The sequence below is a fragment of the Aplidium turbinatum genome, chromosome 12, assembly GCF_918807975.1.
Source record: "Aplidium turbinatum chromosome 12, kaAplTurb1.1, whole genome shotgun sequence".
NCBI lineage: Eukaryota > Metazoa > Chordata > Ascidiacea > Aplousobranchia > Polyclinidae > Aplidium > Aplidium turbinatum.
Window position 1 is genome coordinate 17,301,818 of NC_137483.1, and position 25,610 is coordinate 17,327,427.

Here is a 25,610-nt window from a genome sequence, read left to right on the forward strand (position 1 = left end):
TTGTCACTGTTTCAATACTACGACAGAAACTTCCTTTGCAATTCTCGACTAGACCTCATCATATTTCCCTCAAATAAAATAATACAGGTATGCCAGTCTTTGTTGTGGATAGGCTAATAAGTGCAGTAAATTACCCATGTACTAGCAGTCCAAATTTTGCTTTTACGTTTATAAACATCCTATCAAATTTGACATGCACTTGTACAAGTTACACACATGCTTTCAGATTTTGCCGGTAGGAGACATATTTTTTCTGCCTGCAACATCACTACGGTACTTACAATATGGTGGTAACTTAATGTGTTCTAGAAGCGTAATGTAGAAGGTGCCAATCCAAATTAGACAAACATGTTTTTAACCATCCATCGGTAACTACGAAGAAAAGATTCACCAGTTGCCACTGCCATTGGTAACCTAGCTCTTTACCTTATCTGGATAAGCCAAAGTAGTCGACCACAACCAGATTAAACAAAGTTTGTTGTATTCATGAACTGCCCGCCTTCATGACGGTAATTGGTGCAACATGTAAGATGTGAAGCTACTTAAGCAAATTCGCTTGTGGTCAGTTACAATCTTTTCAATGTTTGACGACTTGTATTGGACCAATGCACTATGCTTTACATAATGAAATTGCCAACAAAATCGCGACTTATTCGATTGTCTTCATAGGAAATTGATCTTCATTGATCAAAAGGAATGTCTTTAAAATAAATGAGTGCTTTTGTAACTGCTTCATTAATGATGTTGAAGGCTGGATGAGTTTCAACCTAAAAACGATAGCGTGTTCAGTGTTCATTGTTCAGTCATTTTAGTGCACGTTGTTAAGATTAACATCAATTTTCCACTGCGAATGTCTCGACTACAAGTGACAATACCGCCATTTCACTTGAAGACAGTGACACATATTTGGACCGGCTTCAAGTAGAGCAGAAACGCATAGCTTTTCTGCATCTGGCTACTTCCCACTTCAACTACAGCTCCCCTCATCAGTAGGCTTTACCTCTTGTGCCAGACGATGACAAGTGGCAGAAACACAAGAATTGCATTGCCGATGTAGGGTAACGATTGTTTCCCTTGCAACCACGCGCCCACTCAAATACTGTGGACCATAGAAACCATTAACTGTGGTATATGTGTGCGACGTGCGTCCAATTTCCTCATCCCACGATAGGAGGGGGGTCATGTGTCTTCCCTTAGTAACTGTTTGCCTACAATTTTTAATTTTCTTTGTGAAGTATCTTATAACCACACCTGTATAGTATATTGTTTGCATCATCTACTACATAGCTAGCAAAACTCACTAATCGATCAACAGTTGGTCCAATATTGACTATGTGCCCATCAGGATTATGTTGGGAAGATGATAATCCGCTTAATGTATAGCAAGTATGGTAGTAATCAGGTGCTCTGGAAAGTACAATGGAAAAAGTTGAAAGATGCAAATAAGATTGACACACACTTTTGCGATTAAAAAGACACGAGTATCACAGCAGTGCACGCAGACATTTCATGGAAGACTGGTGCTTAGGTAAACAAAAATCCTTATTCTACTATCGGTGTTGTTGATTTCACTGGAGCCACCACTAAAAGCTTGTCAGGGATACTAAAGGAAAAACCTGACTTGGCGATTTTCCACGTTCTTTGTGTTTAACATGCTACCATAAAACGATTTTCAATAAAATTTTGCCCTATTGCGGTCTGACCAGCATTCCGCGCGTACTTTTGTCAGAGCTTTCAAAACCAGAATGGGCCTGAGCAGCGAAGCGTGCAACTGTACAGTCTACGTAACAAAAGACGAGCAATCAGCTGATCACGCAACAGTTGTTACTGCCGGCGATTCAACTGTAGGCTATGTATGTATGTACATCAAAACATCAGATTTCAACGTCAAAACATCAGACAGTTTGTTCAAAACCTCAGATCTGATGTTAAAACATCAGATGTTGTAACGTGGCTTTTGTTGTTGCTGTCTTTTGTGACGTATTCTCGAGCTGTGTTTGCACTTTTTGGTCATTTTGAAAAAAAATGAAACATTGGACTTTGGGCCTTGCCAGCGCCATTTAATCTTTTTTTTTTTCGGTATTTTTTTTAAAATGTATTCTTGAATGTTCAGTTTACGCATTTTAATGCTTAATTCCCGTTTGAAAATTTCATTTAGTATGCCTTTAAAACCATTGTGTGTAATTTGAACTTTTATGTTAAAAAATAAATTTATTGGAATCAAATTTACTATTTCTGTTACATAGTCGTGTCACCATCGACTTAAAACGAAAACAGCCGTCAGTTTCAGTAACTCACTTCCCTGGCTTGTCGATCAAACCTCCAAAGGCGCTCTGGCAACAGAGCAACACGTAGTGTTGTAAGGCTTCTTGATTGTACAACCATTCGTGCTGGAAAGAAAATCAATATGTCGCTGAAATCGATATTCGCGTTTCAATGTCACTCCTTTACTTATTAGAGAATTTTTTTGCTGCATAGCCGAGTGGTGAGAACACTGGAACGGCAATCGAAGGGGCGCCGGTTCGACACCGCTCAAGAGCATGCGGCTGTGTCTGTGGCAAGACACTTAAAGGCATGCCTGAAGGTGGACACGAAGATTGGCTTCCTTGCCTTCCCGTCCACTTAATCTAAATCTTTAACTACCGGGTGTAAGCCTGGATACGACAAACAAACAAACCCATTTGCGGACCTTGAAATGGAAATGCCAATCTTACAGCGCTTGATAGGAACACAGCGCAATAATGACTGCAGCGCCTGAATGGAATAACGTGATTGCTTATTAAAAGCCTGCCAAATGAAAAAGGACCCATTGGACGCCTGCCAGATAAACATGGACTAGAGGTGAAAGTAACTCCTCCATGACCGAAAGGACATCTGTTCGACGCCCACCGAAAGCATAGCTTCCTCGTTCGCTTAAAAGCATTCGACTCGGTATACGCCAAAGACCAATAAAACAACGCGTATGAGAATACAACACGGCCAAGGTGCTACACTGAAGGGGCACATTATTATCTTCTCTGATCTTCTTTCCAGTTTACAAAAAAATGTGAAGTAAAGTAGCAAAACTAAATCGAAATTTTGATTTTTAACCTCTGGAACTAATGCCGAGGATTACAACAAACGAAGCCTGGTGTGGGTCAAATAAAAAAAGGAAATTAAGAGACTCATAACTGAGCAAAACCATAAATCAAGACATATTTAATAAATCGGCATATTTTAATACCTTCGTTCCCACAATCTCTCCTTCCACACCACCTTCTCTAGAAAGCGTACTGTGAAGTAAAGGTAAGAGGCCCCCTTGCCAGAACGAGTAACATCCATCCACCAGTTTGTTTGTCCGTCCCTGGAGCAAAAAAATGATTTGTGCACCACAATACGTAGAGTATGCATGTTTTCACAAAATACACTTTCACACAACAAAACTGAGCTTCATATTAAAAAAGTCTAATCAACTGAAATGAAGTTTCAAGATGCACTACGGTAGTTAAGTTTGATCTAGTTATAAAAGTAACAAGTAAGTATAGCAAGTTATATAAAGGCTGATCTAGTATATAAGCAAAGATCTAGTTAAGCTTGCTTGACATGGCCTGCATACGATTCTTGTTTGATGAGTTGGTTTGTGGCACAGGACTTGAATATAACGATAAGGCTTCTCATTGCTCAGAGCTGCAGCCTGCAGTAGGGGAAAGTGGGGCAAAACGGACATTTGCTTTTTTGAAAAAACTACAAATAAAAGTAACACTTTTTTTCTCTATCTTCTAAAAATATTCGAAAGAATATTTCACACAAAAAAAAAATTGAAACTTTCGTGCCGCACCCGGCGGAAAAGAGATCAAAACAGCTTTCTCAGTACGGTACTTTGAAATATAACCTTCTCTGCTAAAGTGATATTTAGGTGTCTTTTGAAAACTTCTGCATCTTTTTTAGTTTTGAACATTAGTGGACAATGGATCACCATCCTCCAAAAACTGAGCTTTCTACATATTATGTTTTTGCTTATAATTACAGACTTTCTTAGGTAGTGCAATTGATTAAGTTTCGCTTTTAGCAGCATGACCGTTGCTTACTTCACAGTGTAGATTCTAACGATCTGTTTTAGCCTGATGCTGCGAGTTCGTTGTGGCAATATCGAATTACACTAGCTTTCGGAACACAGTTCCCTAGTCATGTGCTATGACGAATGGTGTTGAATTCAGTGAGTGGTTCTTTAAATTTAATGTGGCTCTTTGGTTTAGCTTGAGGCTGCCGGCTGTTGAATTTTTCTGTGCTGTTACGCGCTATTGCTGTGAAATTTTGTTGAATCAGTTGTTAGTAGATTAGGTGACGTAGTTCTTCCCTTTCGGCGCGGTTGTTGATTTTTGAATTTTGTCTGCTTATGAATATGGCCTCTTTGAAACGTAATTGTACCGCGTCATTTTCTCTGGCAATAATTTTAAATTCAAAGTCGGCGTGGCACTGTTGTTGATGCTTTCTTAGGTAGCTTGTTTGGAGCAAAACGGACATATGGAAATCACTTGCAAGACAGCCTAAAAGACGTATCAGTCTTTTGTAGCGTGAAAATTGTTTTTAAACAGATAGCTAGTCTGTTTTGGAGACCTGAAACAGTAAAGATGCACTTGTCAAACACTGTTTGACAAGCAGTTAGTTTGATTCCACTGTATTTAAATAACAACTGAAAAAAACTGCCTTTATGACGGCAAAAACTTTGTTTAAAATATCTTTACTGGTTACGAAACTTGAAATTTTTATTTATGGATATTCATTCTAACAAGTTTACAGAAAATTGCTTGATTTGGAACTTAATTAACAAAATAAACTTCGAAGCAAAGCGTCATATACTATGTCCGTTTTGCTTCACGGACGGGGAAAATGGACACCTACAGTAGAATAAAAATTTTTTTTTTTTATTAACTTAAGTTTCATAGTCTGGGCAGTTGTTAGTGACATGTTAATTCAAAAAACGCAACAGGTCCAACTGGTCCATGGTATCTGATTTGTTTGCTCGAATAAAGCACTTTGAAGTTAGCATGCCCAGTTTGCCCGGCCTTCCCCTAATTTTCATCTGGCTCTCTTCCAAAGCTTGACTTCATGGAAGACACTTGGAAGGCAGCGTGGTGCGCCACCGACACCAAACTACATGGTTTTATACCCCACCCGGTGGCGCGCCCCCCTGGTATGGACCTGCCCCGGCCGACTTGGGTCAAGCTCAACAGAATCTGAACCGGGGTCGGTTGCTTCCATTCCAACATGCACAAGTGGGGTCTGGCTCCCTCATCGGCCTGCAAATGCGACACGGAGGAACAAACTGCTGACCATGTCGTTCTCAAATGCCCCATCTACAAGGCACCAAATGGAACGCATGGTATAGCAACGCTGGACGAAGCTACACTCACCTGGCTCTCCAGCACCTGCCCTGAAATTTGATTTGATCTAGTCTCAAACAAAAGAAGAAGTACATACCCCACCACAATTAGGTTGAATCTTTGGCTCCTGAAGAGAGTCAGACAAAAAGTACTGCAGCTTCGAGCAATGACAAACCTCCGTCTAGTCAGATTCTTGTTTTGTTTATAAAAATAAAATATTCTTCTGACCTGAAATCCACCTTCAAACACCATCTGACGGTTAACGACCCACCGTAACAGCCGGTCAGTGTCCAACAGCTTGGAATGGCCCAATATGGTCAAGGCAGCGTACCCACAAAACGTGTAACCCCCGTGGGCTTCCACACCATGGCAGCCTCCAAGACCCCCCTCGTAGGTTTGACAACTGTAAATTAAACCTGATTTAATCTAGATTAAATTGCTTTAAAAAAAGGATAACTTTTCAACGTTGATTTGTAAAACGTCTACTTATCTACCTGTGGCATTGCGCATAGATCACCGCTTCGGCAGTTTGAGCACTTTGGCAAGGGTGAAAGTACCTAAATGTGGTTCCTATGCGTACTACAAATGGAAAAATGACCATGCTGCATTACTAACATAGTAATAAAGCGTTTCTGTCAAGTGTACGATTTACTGCACTGAGGAGACCGTAAGGTCGAAACAGTGGCGTTCTGTCTGCAGTTACTTATTTATCTACATATATATTTGTTAAATATATTTATATATTTTTCAGACTAAGATCATGGAAGCCTTAAGAATCAAACGTAACAACCCATCTCTCAACCGGCACTTATTCGCCTGTGGCTCATCGTTCCTTTTGTGTGTGTTCTAATTGTTTTGTCCAATGCCTGTAGTCTACACCTCATGTGATCTGTTTCCCACCGCATAATTTACTCGCAATCATTCTCGTATCATTTGTTCAGTTTGTGCTTTCAGTCCAGAGTGTCGTTACAGTTACAGTGCATAGTACTCATAGTCAAATTTATCTTACGATTTTTCATTTTATGTATTGCAGATTTAATTCCTGATGAGGACACACGTACGTGTCGAAAACGTTTGAGTTTATTTTATTTTAATTATGTTATATTTTGTGTGAAATATAGTATGCTAAACCCGCTAAAGTTACTATGTTTTATTTCTCTATGGTTCAACAAAGAAAACTTTCTACCAAAGCTTTATATATATTTGTTTATTACAGTTGATTGCAAAATATCTATGATCGGATTATATGGAAAACAAACTTCTTAAACTTGATCCTGCCAGTCAGCACGATCTATGATTAGATATCATGAATGATCATCAGTCATCACGCTCGAATACCGAGCTGAGGTTTGCAGCTGAACTATCGCTGGTAAAACCTAAGCAATAGGAGTGGAATCTAATCGTTTAAAAAAAAGCACACACACATAGCATACATCTTGCTCTTCTCACCCCACGATCCATTGTGAGCTGTTATCAAACAAATCACCGCAATTTTCTAAGATCCCACACAATGCTGCGGCCGAAACAGCGCAGTAGATGCTTCTGGTGTCCGCTTCCCCTCCATCGTGCATGGCAAAACTCCCGTCGTTGTTCCGCATTCTCCACAAAAACTCTAAGAGCTTTTCCCTTTAAAAAAAGATGCTTTTGAAGTTGTTCAAATATTGAGAGTGACTTCGCGTTCTTGTACCACAGACAAAGCACAACCACAACACAAAAAAATGTAGCATTATAATAATATATTACACATATTTACAAATAAATTTAACAGTTGAACGTCTTAAACAGGCCCTGTAAATAGGCCCTCATTAACAATCAGGAATCTGAAAATAGTGCCATTAGTGCCATTGTCGGATCGTTGATATCAGGCTAAAATCAGAGGTGCGCAGGAGCCGGAGTAAATGGGAGTCTGAAATTCTTGGCAAAAACAGCAGCCGGAGTCTGATTTTTTTGCTAGTTGATACTTTCAGCCTACAAATATTTACACTGTACTGTACTTGTTATAAATAATTATTTTTGCAATAAATGTTTGGTTGATTTTCGATTGTCTTTTTATCAATATCCCAAAAATATGTGAAACAGTGAGTGAAGTTTGGAGTGACAGATTTTTTTAGTAGAACAGAGTTCAGACATTTCACTCTGTACACATCTGGTTGAGTTAAATTTCAGTTATTATTATTAGTAGAGCGTGGTGACTAAAAAAAGCATCGATAATAGCATTAATAAGTGATATTTCACGACGCCATTGAATGGAAAAGATTGGTAACACCTTGTAAGGTATAAAACGTCAATAAATGATTAGTGCTGTTCAGCTAAAACAGCTATTAAACCTAAATTTAACAAGTTTTGCTAATGAAAGTATACTTAAAAAATACTAACCTGTTTACTACAGAGTACGCTTCTGGTGTAGCCAACGTGCAGAGACAGTTGACAGCAGCATAGGTTGGTGCTAGGTGGGCGATCTGACCCGGTCCCCCGCCAAAGCCACCATTCGGGTGCTGGCATTTTGCCAAGAATTTGCATACTCTGAAAGCCAGATCACAAATTAAGAATTTGAGAGCGGTTCATAAGTGGATGGATATCAACTTAACCAGACCTATTTGTCTAGATGGCAAACCTAGAACGGAATGGCCCGTTTCGGCGAGTCCGATTCAGCTAATCCGATTCGGCTAATCCGATTCGGCGAGTTCCCTATTCGGCGAGAGCCTTTTTCGGCGAGTGCCCTATTCGGCGAGTTTTTGAAATTTTATTTTTGAAAGGGAATTATCGGGTACCGTAGCCTAACTGTTTTCACATCGTTTTAATGTCGCTGAACGTGCAGAAAGGAATAAAAATAAAATGTTTAAACTATTAAATTAAAATTCGTCATGTCAGTTCAGTTGAGTTGTTTTTATTTCTGACCATCATATCAAAAACAATACACGTCAACATAGCAAAGGTAAAAGCGACCAAACGCGAACGTTAAAACGTGCTTGAATTTGTCATGTCCGTTCAGTTGTTTTTAAGGTAGAAGCGACAAAACGCGAACGTTAAAACGTGCTTGTGACTAAAGTAAGTTATTGAGTTGAAAGATATTTGGCACGGTCGCAACACCTTCAGAAAAATTTAAGATGTGAAGGGAAAATAAAAAAAATAAAATGTTACAAAAAAAAATCATGTTTAATGTCTATAAGTTAGTACTTTTGAATAGTTAAAATGATTAGGTTGGATCAACAAATGTGTGGCCTACAGCTTGGATTGAAAGGAAATTATCGGGTACCGTAGCCTAGTTATCCCTACCAGCAAAAATTTGTTCCAGGAACCCAGTTAGCCTAACAGTTCATTTTTACATTGTAGTTACAGAATGAAAAGGCTAACCAAATGTGTGGCCTATCGTTTTAACGTCGCTAAACGTAGAAATCGTGTAGAAAAGAGAACTTTGATGACCAGGATACGTTGCAAGCCTTAAAGCAGCCGGTGGCCATGGTCGCTAAGTAGTGCTTGAATGACCGCCTGTGCTACCTCCAACGTCGGCCAAGTTTGGCCGCTTCTTCTTCTAGCTTCTTCTTCGCAAGTTTCTTCTAGCCAATTATTTAATTTCGCAATAGAATGATCGTGGATTGAATGTCGAAAATATGTAGTATCAAAGAGTGACGCAGAATTAGGTCAGCGCATCATAGTCACTACTGTTGTATTGAATATATCCAGCTGCGATCACCAGCGCTGTAAGTCTTGTTTGCAATTCCCGATGTTAATTTTGATGAAGTGTTAATCCGAAGTGCTAATTTACATCGGCTAGCAATATTGTCGTTTTTATATCGATTCAATGTTGTCGGATATTGAATCGTTGTTAAAAAGGAGAACTAGGTTAGTTGACATCCGTGGGTAAAACACGTGTCTTCATAGTTGAGAACGCTGTGGGTTAGTGACTTCACACCCTCAATGGTGACATCATAATGGAATGAATGGTCAGGTTTTATGAAAGGCGGTATGCAGTTGAAACAATTCACTGAGCTGCGAGCAGTTAGAACAATTTAGGGTCGTTAGATGGTCCCGCAATACCGGATTACAATCTCGATAAAGCATTTATTGCGTGGTACAACGATTCTATTGCAGGACGTCGCCCAGACTTCAACAACGCTAAGTGATCATTTTAACATTGTTGCAAATTTAATGCTATTTACTTGTGCTATCGTTATTGTATTTTGGCCTCCAAGCACGCAGATTTGGCTGCCGAGAAGGAGCTCTCGATAGGCCACGATGGCTGCCGGAAAAAAACGCGAGTTTTAGGGCCTGCGTTGAAACTGAGAAACATTCACAGAAGCCCTTCGATACGTTGCATTTTCAAGATAATGTATTCAGACGTTGAATCAATGTACAAATGAACTGTTAGGCTAAATGGGTTCCCGGAACAAATCGAAGAGCTTCTGTGAATGTTTCCCAGTTTCAACGTATCCTAGTCAGCAATGTTCTCTTTTCTACACGATTTCAACCTTTAGCGACGTTAAATCGATGTAAAAACGGCAATTTCTGCTGGTTGGGATAACTAGGCTACGGTACCCGATAATTTCCTTTCAATCCAAGCTGTAGGGTACACATTTGTTGATCCAAACAACTAATCATTTTAACTATTCAAAAGTACTAACTTATAGACATTAAACATGATTTTTTTTTTGTAACATTTTCTTTTTTTTATTTTCCGTTCATTTCTTAAATTTTTCTGAAAGTGTTGCGACCGTGCCAAATATCTTTCAACTCAATAACTTACTTCGGTCACAAGCACGTTTTAACGTTCGCGTTTTGTCGCTTCTACCTTAGCTATGTTGACATGTATTGTTTTTCATATGATGGTCAGAAATAAAAATATGACATGACTGACATGACGAATTTTAATTTAATAGTTTAAACATTTTATTTTTATTCTTTTCTGCACGATTTCAACGTTTAACGATGTAAAAACGGCAATTATAATTAGGCTACGGTACCCGATAATTCCCTTTCAAAAATAAAATTTCAAAAACTTGCCGAATAGGGCACTCGCCGAAAAAGGCTCTCGCAGAATAGGGAACTCGCCGAATCGGATTAGCCGAATCGGACTCGCCGAATAGTAGCAGACCCAACCTAGAAAGACAGGAAAGAATAACAAAATCAAATAAATGTCAGTAAAAGAGTGTTATATTTCCTACATATTTGTAATTTGTTACTCTTTTCCTTATATTGTAGTGTAAGACAGGTATAGTATTATACAACACATATATACCATAAAAGTTATGTGACATTACTAATTTTATACATATAATAATAAGGTATAGTGTATGTATATATTATTGCACCTATAACACTTCAGTAAGCATTCATTTTAGTGATATTTTCAGTAACACAAGAAAATTAAAACCTACACACTACAGTAGTACAATTAAACACCTTGACTTTTGCTTATCGGAAATTGGATCATCCAAAAGTGCAAGGCTGTGGACTATCCAGTAACACAGCCAAGGTCTACTTGCATCCAAGCACTGGCAAAGCAAAAATAGTTTTGCATTTATAACAAGAGAAAGTGATGTTAACAACAATTTGTGTTTAACATGACTGGTGCCTTACAATTGAAAATAAAGCATTGTGTATTTTTTGCATTTGAATCAACGCTCAAATAAAGCATTGTGTATTTTTTGCATTTGAAGCATTTGAATCAACGCTCAAATAAAGCATTTGAATCAACACTCAACAGCCTTAAACTTCTTCCGCATTAGTCGAGCACTATAAAGTGGTTGGGGTCTGTTTATAATATATTTTACTCCTTTTTTACTTAAATACATGTATATGTGTTTACAGTGCAATTGAAAGTATATAAAAGCATTTTAAATCAACATATACAATATACATACTTAATCATACATACTCTCAAGCTAAAAAAGGGTATAGCTATGTACAGTAGGCTATATACCCAATGAACATTTTGCTATATGCAGTTTACTGTCTAAGATTAACTTGTGTAAAGATATACCTCGTATTGCTTTGAAATATGCTCCAGTCCTTGCCGTAGAAATTTAATGTGATTTTCTTTCTGTAAAATTATTCTGAAAAAGATATTAAATGTATTTTAGTATTTAATGTTTTAGTTATTAAATGTATTATAGATATTAAATGTAGTACGGTACCTCTGTCCTCTACCCTAAAATCTGTAAAAATTCACCAACCTTAAGAATTATATCCTGTTGTACATTAGGGTGGAGTGAAAAAAATAAAAATCACTAATTCAAAAAACGTCCCCTCTCAATAGTTGCCTTTGGTCCCAAAACTAAGTTTAAAAGTGGTTTTGGGAAGTTGCCTCGAATAGTCAGGTGACAACCTTGACGCAAAGGTCATGCGGGGGTCAAATCCCATAAAAATGCCATAACTCTGTGAGCGGTGATGCTAGGGAGTTAATTTTATTGCCAAAAGAAGCAGAATGTGCACTTTCCTATCTGTCTCAAGAAGTTTTTTCTTGAAATTTTGCTAGATATATGGTTATTTTCACAAAATGTAATTTTCAGGTCAAATATGAATAACACATAGCATTATGCACAGTTTAACATCACCATAACATAATCACTCCACAAGAAATCAGCATAATGAGTATGATATATCTCTAACCGATGAAATACACATTTGAGTGGTTTTAGAGCAAGCACAAGCACAGGATGGTAACAACAAACAAATATGAAATTGGGTTTCATAATATTACAATAGCCTAGACAACAGACGTTAAATGCCAGTTTTATGCAGGGGGAAATGGTATGGGCAGGAGGACCTAAGATTGAAATTGCTTTTTGGTATTGTATTGCTTCATCAGTTTTCGTGACCAAATCTTTAGCCTGATCAGACCGTCACGTCTGTTGAAGCCAGCTACTGCTGATGAAGCTTCGGTCACAAGCTTTATGTGGCGCTTCACAGCTTAATTGCGGCATGGGTGGCGCATAATGAGCTTTTCTTCTCTGATTTTTTCGATGTTGCAGTTACTGTAGTAATAGTAGTAGTCCAGTTTTTATCCGGTGATGTCCCCGTTACCGAGGGTGTCGAATTGCTGGTGGTTTGTTGGTTTGGTCAGAATTTAAGTTCACAAGTTTGTAGTAAGATTTAGCATGAACGTTGATTGCTGGAACATTGAATTTTTTCACATGGACAGAAGCTACGGATTCTTCCCCATCAGATCATCTTCTCACATCATCTTCCCCAAGTCATTGCTCGAAAGCACAAAGTCGAATACCATAATCAATTGGTGCAAGCTTTCTGCATATATTTGCAGAGTGACTTTGTTGTGTTGGGATTGAAAGTGCTTGCATGGTTTTCTTACCGTTTCACACTTCCAATTTTAAATATGGTTGAAAACACCGCTTAAACAGAGCTTGTACAAATATTACCGGACCTGCACATTGCCTTGGCTATTATTCAATATTCTCCATTCAATATTCAGCAATGCTAATATTCTCCATGTCGATCATTGGCCAAAAGATCAGCAAGCTGCTCCAACAAAATATTTACTGCCACAGGAATCCGAGTGACTGGATGAGTGGACGTAGTGACTGGGCCAAATTTGTTCAAAGTAAATCCGATTAACACAAAAGAACAAGGCGAAACATACCTGACCTTGATTCTAACTAAACAGTGTAACTCTGTGAGTGACCTTCTAGAAATTCCATTAGAAGAAGACATATTGACTGCATTGCATTTTACATATGACAACGATAATTAATCAAGAACTGGGAGATGCTGATCTACAACGATCCATGAACGAAGTTGTTGGCGAGAGTCTATATTTGTTTATTTAAGTAAAAAATATCACTTTTACGTAGGTCTAGTTGGAATCTGGCGGAGTAATTACGTGAGTGCCGGCAAAAGTGCGGCTTTAATACTCTCCTCGAGTTTGCAAGACTGTAAACCAGTGTTTCTCAACCTTTTTTGGCCCAACGCCCCCTTCATGAACTGGCAAAATTTTACTACCTCCAACAAAAACGGTTAATTACGAAACCGAATATAAAACAATAAATACCGGTACTATTAATACGGTACTACAAAAAGTGCTCAATGCAAAGCAAAAAGCCAAGCAGAGCGATATAATTACATCAAATATAGGCTAGTTACCAGTCTCTAAAACCCTTACAGCCTGTTTTACCCTAAAAGGGGATCATCAGAAGGTCCTTATTCAAATATAATTATATTTCTGTTTTCACCCTTTTAGGGTGAAACAGGCTGTAAGTAAGGGTTTTAGAGACTAGTAAGTAGTAACTATATTTGATAAAAAGCAAATATATATTTGCGAGCCCTATAGGCCTACTGGTAGTCAGTATGAATCCTGGGCTCGATGACAAAGTGCCAATTTTTTCACATCCGGTGTAAAGCCAGTGAAAAACATTCAAAGATCACCTCTTATGGATATGTCAAGTGGGTTTCGCTGTTTGGTATGTAGCAGAACAACACAGCTGAATCCTTTTTCCACCAGGTATGAGGTAGGAAATGCTACCACGAAGATACGAGCTCTTTGACGAAATCGTTTACCCTTAAGCAGAGGTAATCATACCTCCCCTGCAAAATCAAAACGCCTCCCCTCTCCAGGGGCAGATTCCACCCCTTTGAGAACCACTGCTGTAAACAATTACCATCTTGAATGTCATCACTGTATGGTCATTCCCCTAACCACAAACTTTTTTTTGAAACACGAAATGTTTTTCATCACCCACTCTTTGATTCTGAAGATATATTTTTTTGGTGGTAATCCACTTCTAGCTACTTGCGTCTACCTTACAAAACAATTTGTTTCCGGTGAAAATTCCATCAACTTCGGAAGTACGGAAGAAGATTGTGATAGTGAAGGATTTTCGTGGAAGGGGAAAATCCCTAATGCGTAAATGCGCAGTTGGGGAAATTCGAAACAACAAATTTTTCAATTGCACGTTTATTTTGGAATAAATTTGCTTCCATTTGACATGGTTAGCTCCTGCATACCTACTGATTATTTTCACATAGTTTCATGCAAAAAAAAAAAAACCTTGGCGTAATGGATCCCGAAAACAATGTTGGTCTGTAGGAAAATATGTATAAATTACCAAGTATACGCAATTTTCCTGATTCTTATTTATTTAGTGAAAAAATATCAATCCAAACATTTTAAAGACTTGAGAACACAATAGCAGTGATGATATTACTCATCAATTGATTGATTGAATCTTTATCCTCGGACAGGGAACGCTTCTTGCAGAGCTTGATCCTGGCAGTTTCGCATACTTGTAGAGGCTTTGAATCACTGACGCAGGCCCGGTCGCCGAGATTGACAGAGTGAAGTTTCCGATTGTTGAAGTCTTGTTGCCAGGAAATTATTTGGGGTTCAACGAAAGCTTGCAGATTAGTGTAAGGGTTCGGCTGATTAGTAAAGGTTAAGAACCACTGCTATACATAATTATAAAATGTCGTTAATAGTTAAAGAAAATAAGTAAGGTTTGAATTGGTTTTGCAACTATTGAGCTTGCTTTGAAGACAATTGAAGTTTCAGAAGTTTTACGAATATATAACTAAAACTACAGTTCCAAGATATTTAACTGAATAAAATGAAAAGAACCTTATTACAGATGTTTTAATAATAATAATAATAATTAAGTTTAAAACATTAACAGTGTAACAAAAGTAAAACATATATTACTCACTCAGGCTGCACATCTGAAAACTCATCAAAATCCTTGTACTTTCGCAGAACACTGTGTTCAACTGATGCCTACAAATTTAATCTCAACATATCACTGATTTTGAAGCAGCTCAAAAGAAAATATTTTGATTAGGACTGTTGATGAATCTCAAACACGATGTTCTGCATGAGCACATGTTAACGAAAACAGTGCAATATTGAATAGGGTGGGCCGTTTTTGACTTTTTTTCGAAATTCAAAAATGGCTAGTCATAAAAAGTGGCACATGCATGAAAAAATTACGTCTGCAAGATTTCATCAGTTTGGGGGTGCATCTTCTGCCCCCGCAGGGGGGTCAAACTTTCAATTCTTTGAAAAAAAATGGGAAATTTCACTTTCCGTTTTAACATATTTTTTTTTATAATTTTTCTACTGGCTAGTTATAAATTGTAAGTGGGATGTACCCAGAACTTTCCTATGTAAAGGCATGTTCGAAGCTTAAGGTTTACTGCCCCAGCATCGACGACCAAAATGCTGCATTTTCACCAATTTGAGATGCTATTTTGTCATTGCTCAACAAACAAACTTGTCGCAAAAGGGCGAGATGGTGTTAACGCTGTACGCTCATTTATGTTCTGTCCATTAACTTTGCAGGATGATACGAATGAGGTATGAACATCAGTGCATATTTATGATAAAGAGTTACAAAAAAAATGAATAACGTTTTGAAGTCAAATTCTAGAGGTGGGCCTAAATTTCAGCAAAATTTGGACCAAATGAAAGAATCTGCAAAGCAAAAATATTTGAAATCGGTTGTTGTAGCCTGAGTGTTCCAATTTTCTGCAATGTAGCCTACTTGCCCGCAGGAAAATCGTGTCCCTGTTACAGAACAACAGTTCCTTCTTGATCAAAGAACAACTCGCATAATGGTGATTGATAAACATGATAAATCGGCCACAAAATCTAATTTTAAACGTTTTCCGAGGAGAGTCGCAACTCAAATGAAAAGTAGGCCTATCATGTGCATAAATTTGCAAAGCATATATTTTGATAGCCAAAAAGATTAAATCATCAAACAAAATAAAATTGCCGGTCGACGTCCAAAACATTTCGCAGCTGAAGAGCACAATATTTTTTTTGATTTGTTTTATTATCTTTATCCTGCATTGCGGGAAAGCGGACTTGAGCGCTATGCATCGATGTACGCCTTCCGACGTACACCTGACCCACGCTGCAGCCGACTGCAATGTCTGTTACCGGTTGTCTACTCTGCTCATGACTTAAATTTGGTACTACTCATTACTCGAAATCGATCACTGGGTAGAGGCAATTATCGTAAAGTTTCTTGCCCAGAGAAACAACAGCAAGTGCGGGTGGCTGGAGTCGAACATGCAGGCTCTCGACTGCGAGCCCAACGCGCTAACCACTCGGCCACAATACTTTACTTGAGGAGCCAAGTTCTCATTTCAATGGTCATTTTACTGTAGCCAACTGATCTAATGTGTCAATAGCTACCGGGATTCTTGAATATCTTGGATCCAATAAAATTAGCTACGATAATGTAATGGCAATTGGATGCGATGGAACCGCAATAAACACAGATCAAAAAGGCGTCGTGATAGAGCTCCTGGAAGATCATTTCCAAAAGCTACTTTAATGGTTAATATGCCTACTCCATAGTAATGAATTGCCTCTTAGGCATCTTATAAAAGATATGGCAATACTAGCAGACCTGATAGCTTCTACGCTTATATGTTGCATCTAACGCGTCAGCTGTATTGGTGGAACGTGTGGACTCATAGGCGTCGAAATAGGGTGGGCAGGGTGGGCGACGCCCACCCTGCCGTGAAACGAGGGTGGGCATAATATCTTTCGCCCACCCTGTTTTCATGACACTTATGAAGTGTTCGTTACAATTATTTCCGTTTTAGTTAAACGCTGAATTATCCAACCAACTGCAGCGCAACTTCTTGTTTTACACTATGTCTCTCGCTAGGTATCCAACAGAACAAAGCAATGGCAATTCCTGGTGAGAGAAAGCCACGTTTGATCTTTTCTCCGAATGGTATCACCTTCGTTACGTCACAATCAAACTTCAGTTCCGAGTCAGCGTAAGGGAATATGAGTATGACATCATAATGAACATGACAATAAAATAACCGATACAAACTAAAGATGTATAATACTGAAACAATCGCTTTTTACAAATCAAAATGCGGCAAATCCGAAGGCGCCACTTCAAAGATAACAGGTCACGCGCTTTTTAGGTCGCAAAGGAAAACATAAAAGAATTTATTTAGTTTAGCAGCGCTCATAAGATCGCAAGAAAGCAAACATCAAACCTATTAAAGCTTAATTGCTGCAGCGACGCTAAACACAGTCTTTGTGAGAAAGCATCCCTCGAAATTAGCTTCCATCTGCGACGGCAAAAACTCGCCAAATCAACAAACCTTGGATTGCGGCGGCAATTGCTGTATGCTTTAATCAAACGAAATTTTATGCGCTTCTTCTTCATCGTGTCACTCGGCGGTAGCCCAGAGCATTACGCAAGCTATTTCATGCGCTCACAATGCTCTTGTGAACTGTAAAAAGTTTGCAACCTTGTAAATACTAACTTAGGCTGATTGTTACGCAAAAGTTATTATTTCGTCAAATGCTTATTGTTTACCGGTGTCGTTGCGAATATAAATCATGGTGAAGGAAGATACAGTTAAAAAGTGGAATTTACCTGTTATAGTTTATCAAACAGAAGGAAAAGTTAGGGTGGTATTTTGCAAAATTTGTAAAGAATTTTATGACTGAAACAAATCGGAACTAGAAAAGCTACGGGGAACAAGTTAAAAAAGTAGTACAAAATTGGATAAACGGTTCTTCGGCAGAAAAGAAAAATAATGCTTCTGATCACATGGCATCGCGTTCATGAACGGGCAGTTTTGCGTCTGCAAGTATTCCAGTGACGACGCGACAACCTCATCCTCCGACACAGCATCTGATGATTCCGATTCTGACTAGTTCTTTATCAAACAGACTTTGCGTTGCTCACAGTATCCCAATTGTGCCAAAATTATGTTAGTGTATACGTAAGTCGAGGCAATCTTCTCGCAGAGAGCTGTTAATTCAACGTCGCTAGATGTCGAATTAATTTAAAACAAACGTAAATTTCTAATTAGGCATTAATGTTACGCATTATAACCCGCCGGAAAAACTAAATCGATTTGTGTTGACTCGAACGTTGAATCAACCCAAAATGAACTTACTTTTTCCCCATGAGTTATTTAACGTAAATTACCGTAACAGCATGCGTATCGCGTTGCTCGCTTTATCGCTACTTTTGGTGTTATTACATCACAACAAATCAAACAGTGCGGATGTGATAGACTACTCTAGTATATTTTTCGCTTCTCGTTTTGGTACAATTTTTTCATAATAAACGTTCACAACAATTGCCGAGGCAACTTCAACTTTTTCCGTTTAGCCTCGGCAACGTTTTTGACGAAGCAAAAATATGCTAATTTCGAAGACTGAGTGAGTGTTCACAGCAAATAAAATAGTCCGAGGTGAGGTCTTGGTGCGATGTTTCTGCTGATTAAACTCCCGCCGCGAGTAAATAACACAGGAAGAAATTTTGAACAATTTTTGTCCTAATTAAGTGCTCATTTTGCGGCGGCATTTTTACTGCCGTAGCAAAATGGCCATTATGACATTTGCGGCGGCATTTACCACGGCAATTGCGGTGTGCCGCCGCTAATTTCGAGGACTGGCAAAGACTAACCATTGCGAATTTGCGAACATACGCAATACACATTCAATGAAATCTGTTTGAAAACTCTCGCCCACCCAGAATTCCTCTCTTCTAAGAAAAAATCGACGCCTATGTGTGGACTATATTATGAATGTTTATATTTCAGTATGGTTTGCCATTATAAAGGAAAGCAATTTCACTAATGGCCAAAAAGATTTCTTTAAAATTCTACACTCTGTTCAGAAGCTATCGAATAAAGCTCGCAATATCCTCAACTAAGTAATATAGAGGAATGTGTTTTATGCCCATCCTGAAAACATTTTGATTGCAATCATATATTATACCAAAGAGTATGTAAGGGAACTATAGGATGGAGAAGAATTTTCAATTCAAGAATATTATCACCTCACAGCACTCGTCAGCAAAAATTCACCCTGTCAATATTGCAGTTCAGTTCCGAACGTTACTTTGAGATGATAGACTGGCAAAATATTCCAGTTACGGAACCCCCAGCGATGCGTGGTGTTGCCAGCAATGTGATAAAAAAGCACATCAAAACAAAGATGCCTTCACAACAGTTGTTTTCTACGTTTTCTCTGCCACACACAACAGATGCTCATGACATGTGGTGGACAGCGTTGAAAGAGATGGGTAGCCTACATTAAAGCAATATTACAATCAAGGAAAAAAAATTCCTTGGTTCCAGTCGAAACAAGATTTTATGATTCATTAGACTTCAGCCAGAACTAAATTTGAACAAAATCTGGGGAACTGGCTAAAAGACCTTGTTGTTTGCTGTATTTTTGACACAATTTCATTTTTTTTGTTAACACAAGTTCTTTTTTATCGTTACATTGCTGTCAAACAAAGTATACTCTTGTATGTGGTTCTGTAGTAGCCTATCAAGTGAACGTTTAATAGTTTGTAAATGACAAATTTGTGTTAACAAAATCATGATAACAATTCACGTGGAACTGTACAGTACATTCCATTTACGGAACCTGCAGATCATATTGCTTTTATTCTGAAGTAAACTATAGGATTGTGTTTTATAGCTGCATCCGATCAAACGTAGCCTACTATTGCTTTTATTTTAAGCAAGATTATGTCTTATAGTTTGTCAGTTCGTATCATCCTGCAAAGGTACGGTAGTGGACAGAACATAAATGAGCGTACAGCGTTAACACCATCTCGCCCTTTTGCGACAAGTTTGTTTATTGAGCAATGACAAAATAGCATCTCAAATTGGTGAAAACTCAGCATTTTGGTCGTCGATGCTGGGGCAGTAAACCTTAAGCTTCGAACATGCCTTTACATAGGAAAGTTCTGGGTACATCCCACTTACAATTTATAACTAGCCAGTAGAAAAATTATAAAAAAAAATATGTTAAAACGGAAAGTGAAATTTCCCATTTTTTTCAAAAAATTGAAAGTTTGACCCTTCTGCGGGGGCAGAAGATGCACCCCTAAACTGATGAAATCTTGCACACGTAATTTTTTCATGCATGTGCCACTTTTTGGACTAGCCGTTTTTGAATTTCGAAAAAAAGTCAAAAACGGCCCACATTAATATTGAATCACGTTTTAAACAGTTTAAAAGTCAAAATTGAGTTGTTCATGTTGGCTAGTAATTCCTTTTCCAAAAATATTTAAAAACTAAACAATTGTTAAATGTTAAAGTAAAAACATTACTTTTAAGTTCAACAAAAATATTGAATGACTAGATTTAGCATAATTTCACTAATAGCATTTCTGTTTTTCAATATACAATTATACATAGACCTATCATACGTCCCGGTTTGGCCGGGACAGTCCCGGTGTAAACGTCTGTCCCGGTGTCCCGTCCCGGTTAGCAAAATGTCCCGGAATTTTACTTTAGTGAAATTTTCAAAATTAACTCCAACCTGATGCAAAATTATGAAATAATTCCGTCCCAAAAGGCTTAACTTTGCTTTAACTCGAGGCTTATTTTAATATCCTAATTTTTTTAGCTTATTAGGTTGAGTAAAATATCGCACATAGCTTGAGAAATCCTTTAGTTAGGTAATAATGAGTGACATTTATTGCGTCATTATTTTATTGACTTCAATGAAACGATGAAGCCAATGGTTTCTGAATGCATCCCCCGATAAATGTTTGATTTGTGAGTTAGTGTTAATCTTATTTTTTTGTTCTCAGTGTTTGTTCTTTTTTGGCAGTGGCTATTTGACCGGCTCCGGTCTTTGAATCTGAAACACTATTTGACCGGTCATGACGTCACTACATAAGTACTTTTTTCTTTCAAAGCAAAAGACGATAAGCGCGTTAAGTTTTAAATTCAACACGTTGGCATCAACTGAGTCCGTGGCGCATACGTAACGTCTCGGGCTGCCATTCTTGAGGGAATGAGTTCGACACTACCCGGAAGCGTTCTTTTTTTTTTTTTTTTTTTTAACTACAAAAGAATACAAACTGATATGAATGAATCAACAAGTGAATAAAAAAGTTTCAAAACGAATTAAAAAAGTTTTTTCTAGTCTTTATTTTTAACAAATTCCTTTCATTTCTTAGCACAAATTCTCTGAAAAAATCACACCTTCTAATAGGCTGTAAGATTACGTTTCAATCAATCAATCAATCAATGTTTTATTTGTCAGTAACAGGAACATAGGTACATGTTTGAAATATGCAATTAATATACACAATGCAAAGTTACACAAGTTCCCATTCCCATACCGACGTTTCGCTGAAGTCCGAAGTTAAAAATTAAATCCAGTCTCATTGTCGCACAACAATCAGTCAAGTTTCAAATCATCATCTCAACCAACCCTTCAAGACAACTTTCCACTTTCAAAAATTTAGTTTAAAAAAAAAAAAAACGCTTCCGGATAGAATTGAACTCATTCCCCCTAGAATGGCAGCCCGAGACGTTACGTATGCGCCACGGATTCTGTTGAAGAAAACGTGTTGAATTTAAAACTTAACGCGCTTATCGTCTTTTGCTTTGAAAGAGAAAAAGAAAAAAGTGCGTATGTAGTGACGTCATGACCGGTCAAATAGTGTTTCAGATTCAAAGACCGGAGCCGGTCAAATAGCCACTGCCTTCTTTTTTTACTTATAAATGTCTGATTTGTGACATAGTGTTGCTTAACCCTTTGCGGTCAACAGGCGAGTCTGGCTCGCCTTTTCAAAATTGCCGATTTAGTCGTAAGGCGAGTATAGCTCGCCTTTTCCTAAAATTCGACTTTGCACATTCGTAAGGCGACCGTTTCTTGCCAAACGTAAATTTTCGGCAAACAAGCATACTTGCTATGAAAATATGTTGCTATTACTTCTTTTAGAGGATCAAAGCATGCGAAATAAAAGTAGTTGTGGTTGGTCAACCAAGCAAATCTAGTTGTCAGAAAACCTACTGTAGTTGTGTTGAAAGTGAACTGTGCAGAATTTCACGTTGCGTAATACCACGTGATAACAAGGCATTGGTAGGCTGCGAAACTGAATAAAGTGGAAACCACGTGTACCTTAGTTGGCAGTGGCATACCGTAGGGTAGGCCAGGGCCGGATTTAACTGATGGAGGGGGGCCGGGGCACTTTTAAATCGGGGACCCCCCTGCAAAAATTTTTTTTGCGCCTACGGCGAGAAAAACCAACTCTGCACAATGCACAGCATTTTGCAGAAACTTCAAAGGCTGAAAGGAAGAAAAAATAACACAAAATCACATTTTTTCCACGTAGGGGGCCCTTCAAAAGTCGGGGGGCCCGGGGCACCTGCTCCCCCTAAATCCGGGCCTGGGGTAGGCTGCTGCAAGCTTTCGCAAACATATTGTGGCTACTTGTTCAGGCTGAAGACGGTCAGTGTAGCTTTAGCACAACTTGGAATACTCATTGAATTACGTTTCACAAAATATATGGGTGGAGTGGACAGAGCCGATCACTACTGTGGAAGTTATGCGTTTTTGAGGAAATCAGCTAAGCGGTGGCGTAAGATGTTTTTTTGGTTACTTGAAGTGGGTATTGCCAATGGCTTTTTATTGTACAACATCAACAGGGAACAGCAAGGTTTGAATGCTGCAAGACACAAGACTTTCCGTAAAAACCTTGTTACACAGCTGGTAGGAAGTGTCCGAAACAAAAATTCAAGAAGACACGGAAAGCATTGCGACGAGCTGGAAACTGAACGACTTTCTGGGCGTCATTTTATTGCAAAAATTCCCAATGGAAGAGCAAAAGGATTGTGCAGTGATAGAAAGATGAAACGAATTCAGACCGGCTACCACTGTGAAACATGTTCGAGATAACCTGGGTTACATCCAGAAAAATGCTTCACAAAATATCACACAGAAAAAAATACAAATGACTCTCTTTGAAACTAATAAATTGTATTTGAATAAGAAACTGAAGAAGCAGTTTTTATTGTGGTGAAATCTTGATCAATAAATTACACAAGTTATCGTACCTGGCTCATATCATTTGCTTACAATCATTATGTATATACTTTTGTATATAGGCTACTTCAAATATGCAATAATCGAGTTATTTGAATTCTATTTGAATAAGAAATTGAAGAAGCCGTTTTTATTGTGGTGAAAACTTGATCAATAAATTACACAAGTTTCCGAACCTGGCTCATATCCTTTGCTTACAATCATTATGTACTTTTGTATATAGGCTACTTCAAATATGCAATAATCGAGTTATTTGAATTCTATTTGAATAAGAAACTGAAGAAGCCGTTTTTATTGTGGTGAAAACTTGATCAATAAATTATACAAGTTTCCGAACCTGGCTCATATCATTTGCTTACAGTGATTATGTACTTTTGTACTTCAAATATGCAATAATCGAGTTATTTGCTAGTTATTTCGAAAACGACTAACAAACGCACATAGGGAAATTTGTAGACGACCGCAAAGGGTTAAATTAACATGTATTTTCCTTTAAAAAAAGTGATAAAAATTTTTATTCAATCTAAGTAGAATACTTTATTATTCAATATTAAAGCTTATAAATATAAACAATTAAACATGGAATAAAAATTTGCCAAGCTCAGGCCTTCGGCCTTTCGTCCAGTTATTTCATTTATAGTTTTGAGTTTGTCCCGGATTATGCCCAAGAAATTATGGTAAGTCTAATTATACATATCAATATCATTAAAGATTCAATATAGCTCACTTGTTCCATGGAACTGTAAGTAGGAAATCCTTCATCATCACAAAGCTTATTAGTAAAGCCATCTTTTCCTAGCCAAGCCATTGTGTTAAAAGTTTTTCTTAAAATTGTAAAACACAAAAATCAGCAATTTTCGGAGCTGGTATAGCTAGAGATGCAGCAAATCCAAAATTTTTATCCGCACACCGCACCGCAACTGACTCATCTATCCGCGCACCGCAATTTATCTGGAACTTTGACACTGCACTGCACCGCACACGACAAATGACAAAATTTTTTTTAAATATTATAGCGCGTTATTTTTTAGAAAGTCAATTGTAGCAAAAAGCACCCATGGCATATAACTGGTAACCTACCACCACTGCTACCAGTACATTTGTGCACTAATTGGCTAGGCTAACCAGATCATATTCTCTTATCAGCAATGCATCTAAGTTCTAAGACATAATACAAACTAAGACAAATAAAATGTTCCTGGATCCAGTATCAGAACTTTTGAACACTTTTTGTAAGCAATAATGCAATTTTAATGTCAGTGGCTATATGAACTACCGTACACAAACAAGAGTAAAACTTATAGTCTAAACTCACTGGGCTAACTGTTATAGTAACTAATGCGGTAGTTGCGCTAGGCTTTATCAGCTAGGCTATTAACCAAAAACATTCGTACAGCTTCCCTGACAAGCCAGCCCCAAAACCCTGTCAACTGCAAGCCATTTGCAATTTGCATTTGCATTAGCTTTCCAGCTTAGGGTTTCCGTTTCAGAAGAAAAAAAAACTGATCCGTGTTTCCAATTTAATTTTGAAGTTTCATAACTGATTTTCTTGAAAAGATGAAAGTTTAAGTTTACGAAAGCTTAATTTCTTGAAAGTTTACGTTTACGAAAGGTTAATTTCTTGAAAATTTACGCGGCAAGCGGCGCGGCTTTGTCATTTCAACCTTCCACGCGGCGCGGCACGGGGCGAAAAAGTCAAAAGCGGCCGCGTACGCTGCGCGTCGCGGCTTGCATCACTATGGTATTCCGCCCTGGTTAAAAAAGGGTAGGCACTTTAACAAGCAGATTTCTAATAATCCACGCGCGTATCCAATCCAACCACGAACCAATGAGATGCTACGTTATCTGTACGTTATCTGCTATTGTGACCATTCCAGCATTCAGCCAGAGAATTAATAATTACTTTGAACTTTGGAGCAAAATGGTTGGAACGCCTGGTTAATCTAATCAAAAAATAAAGAGCCCAAAATGTAGATACTAAACTCATGTTCAGCAAACAAACGTTTCGAAAACTACGGTATACTGTCTTCATCTTCAGTGTTATAAATGTAAGCAATCCCTGATGCCGCATAGATTTAAATTGAATTGCGTCTGACGTCACAAAGACTCATCAACAAGCTATTATGAAAGTAAAATATTACGTTACTAATCTTTACTCATCTAAGTTAATCTAAGTTAACTAATCTTTACTAATCTAAGTTACTAATCTAATATGTTATGTTACTAAATATTACGTTACCAATACGAAATTAATCTATTACGTTTTTTACTTTCATAATAGCTTGTTGATGAGTCTTTGTGACGTCAACCGCAATTCAATTTAAATCTATGCGGCATCAGGGATTGCTTACATTTATATCACTGAAGATGAAGACAGTATAGTTTTCGAAACGTTTGTTTGCTGAACATGAGTTTAGTATCTACATTTTGGGCTCTTTATTTTTTGATTA

The 25,610-nt window shown here is 37.9% G+C and overlaps 1 protein-coding gene across 1 annotated transcript; it reads right to left on the bottom strand.

Moving 5' to 3' along the window:
* Positions 1-464: 464 nt before the first annotated feature.
* LOC145780883 (protein farnesyltransferase subunit beta-like) lies at positions 465-24,026 on the bottom strand. The gene is made up of 11 exons (XM_082592536.1): positions 23,888-24,026; positions 15,017-15,084; positions 11,344-11,416; positions 10,764-10,855; positions 7,740-7,886; positions 6,813-6,989; positions 5,592-5,766; positions 3,224-3,343; positions 2,299-2,390; positions 1,302-1,407; positions 465-767 (listed from the first exon to the last, which is right to left on the bottom strand). The coding sequence occupies exons 1-11, from the start codon at positions 23,966-23,968 to the stop codon at positions 681-683; spliced, it is 1,218 nt and encodes a 405-aa protein (XP_082448662.1). The 5' UTR covers positions 23,969-24,026; the 3' UTR covers positions 465-680.
* Positions 24,027-25,610: the final 1,584 nt, after the last annotated feature.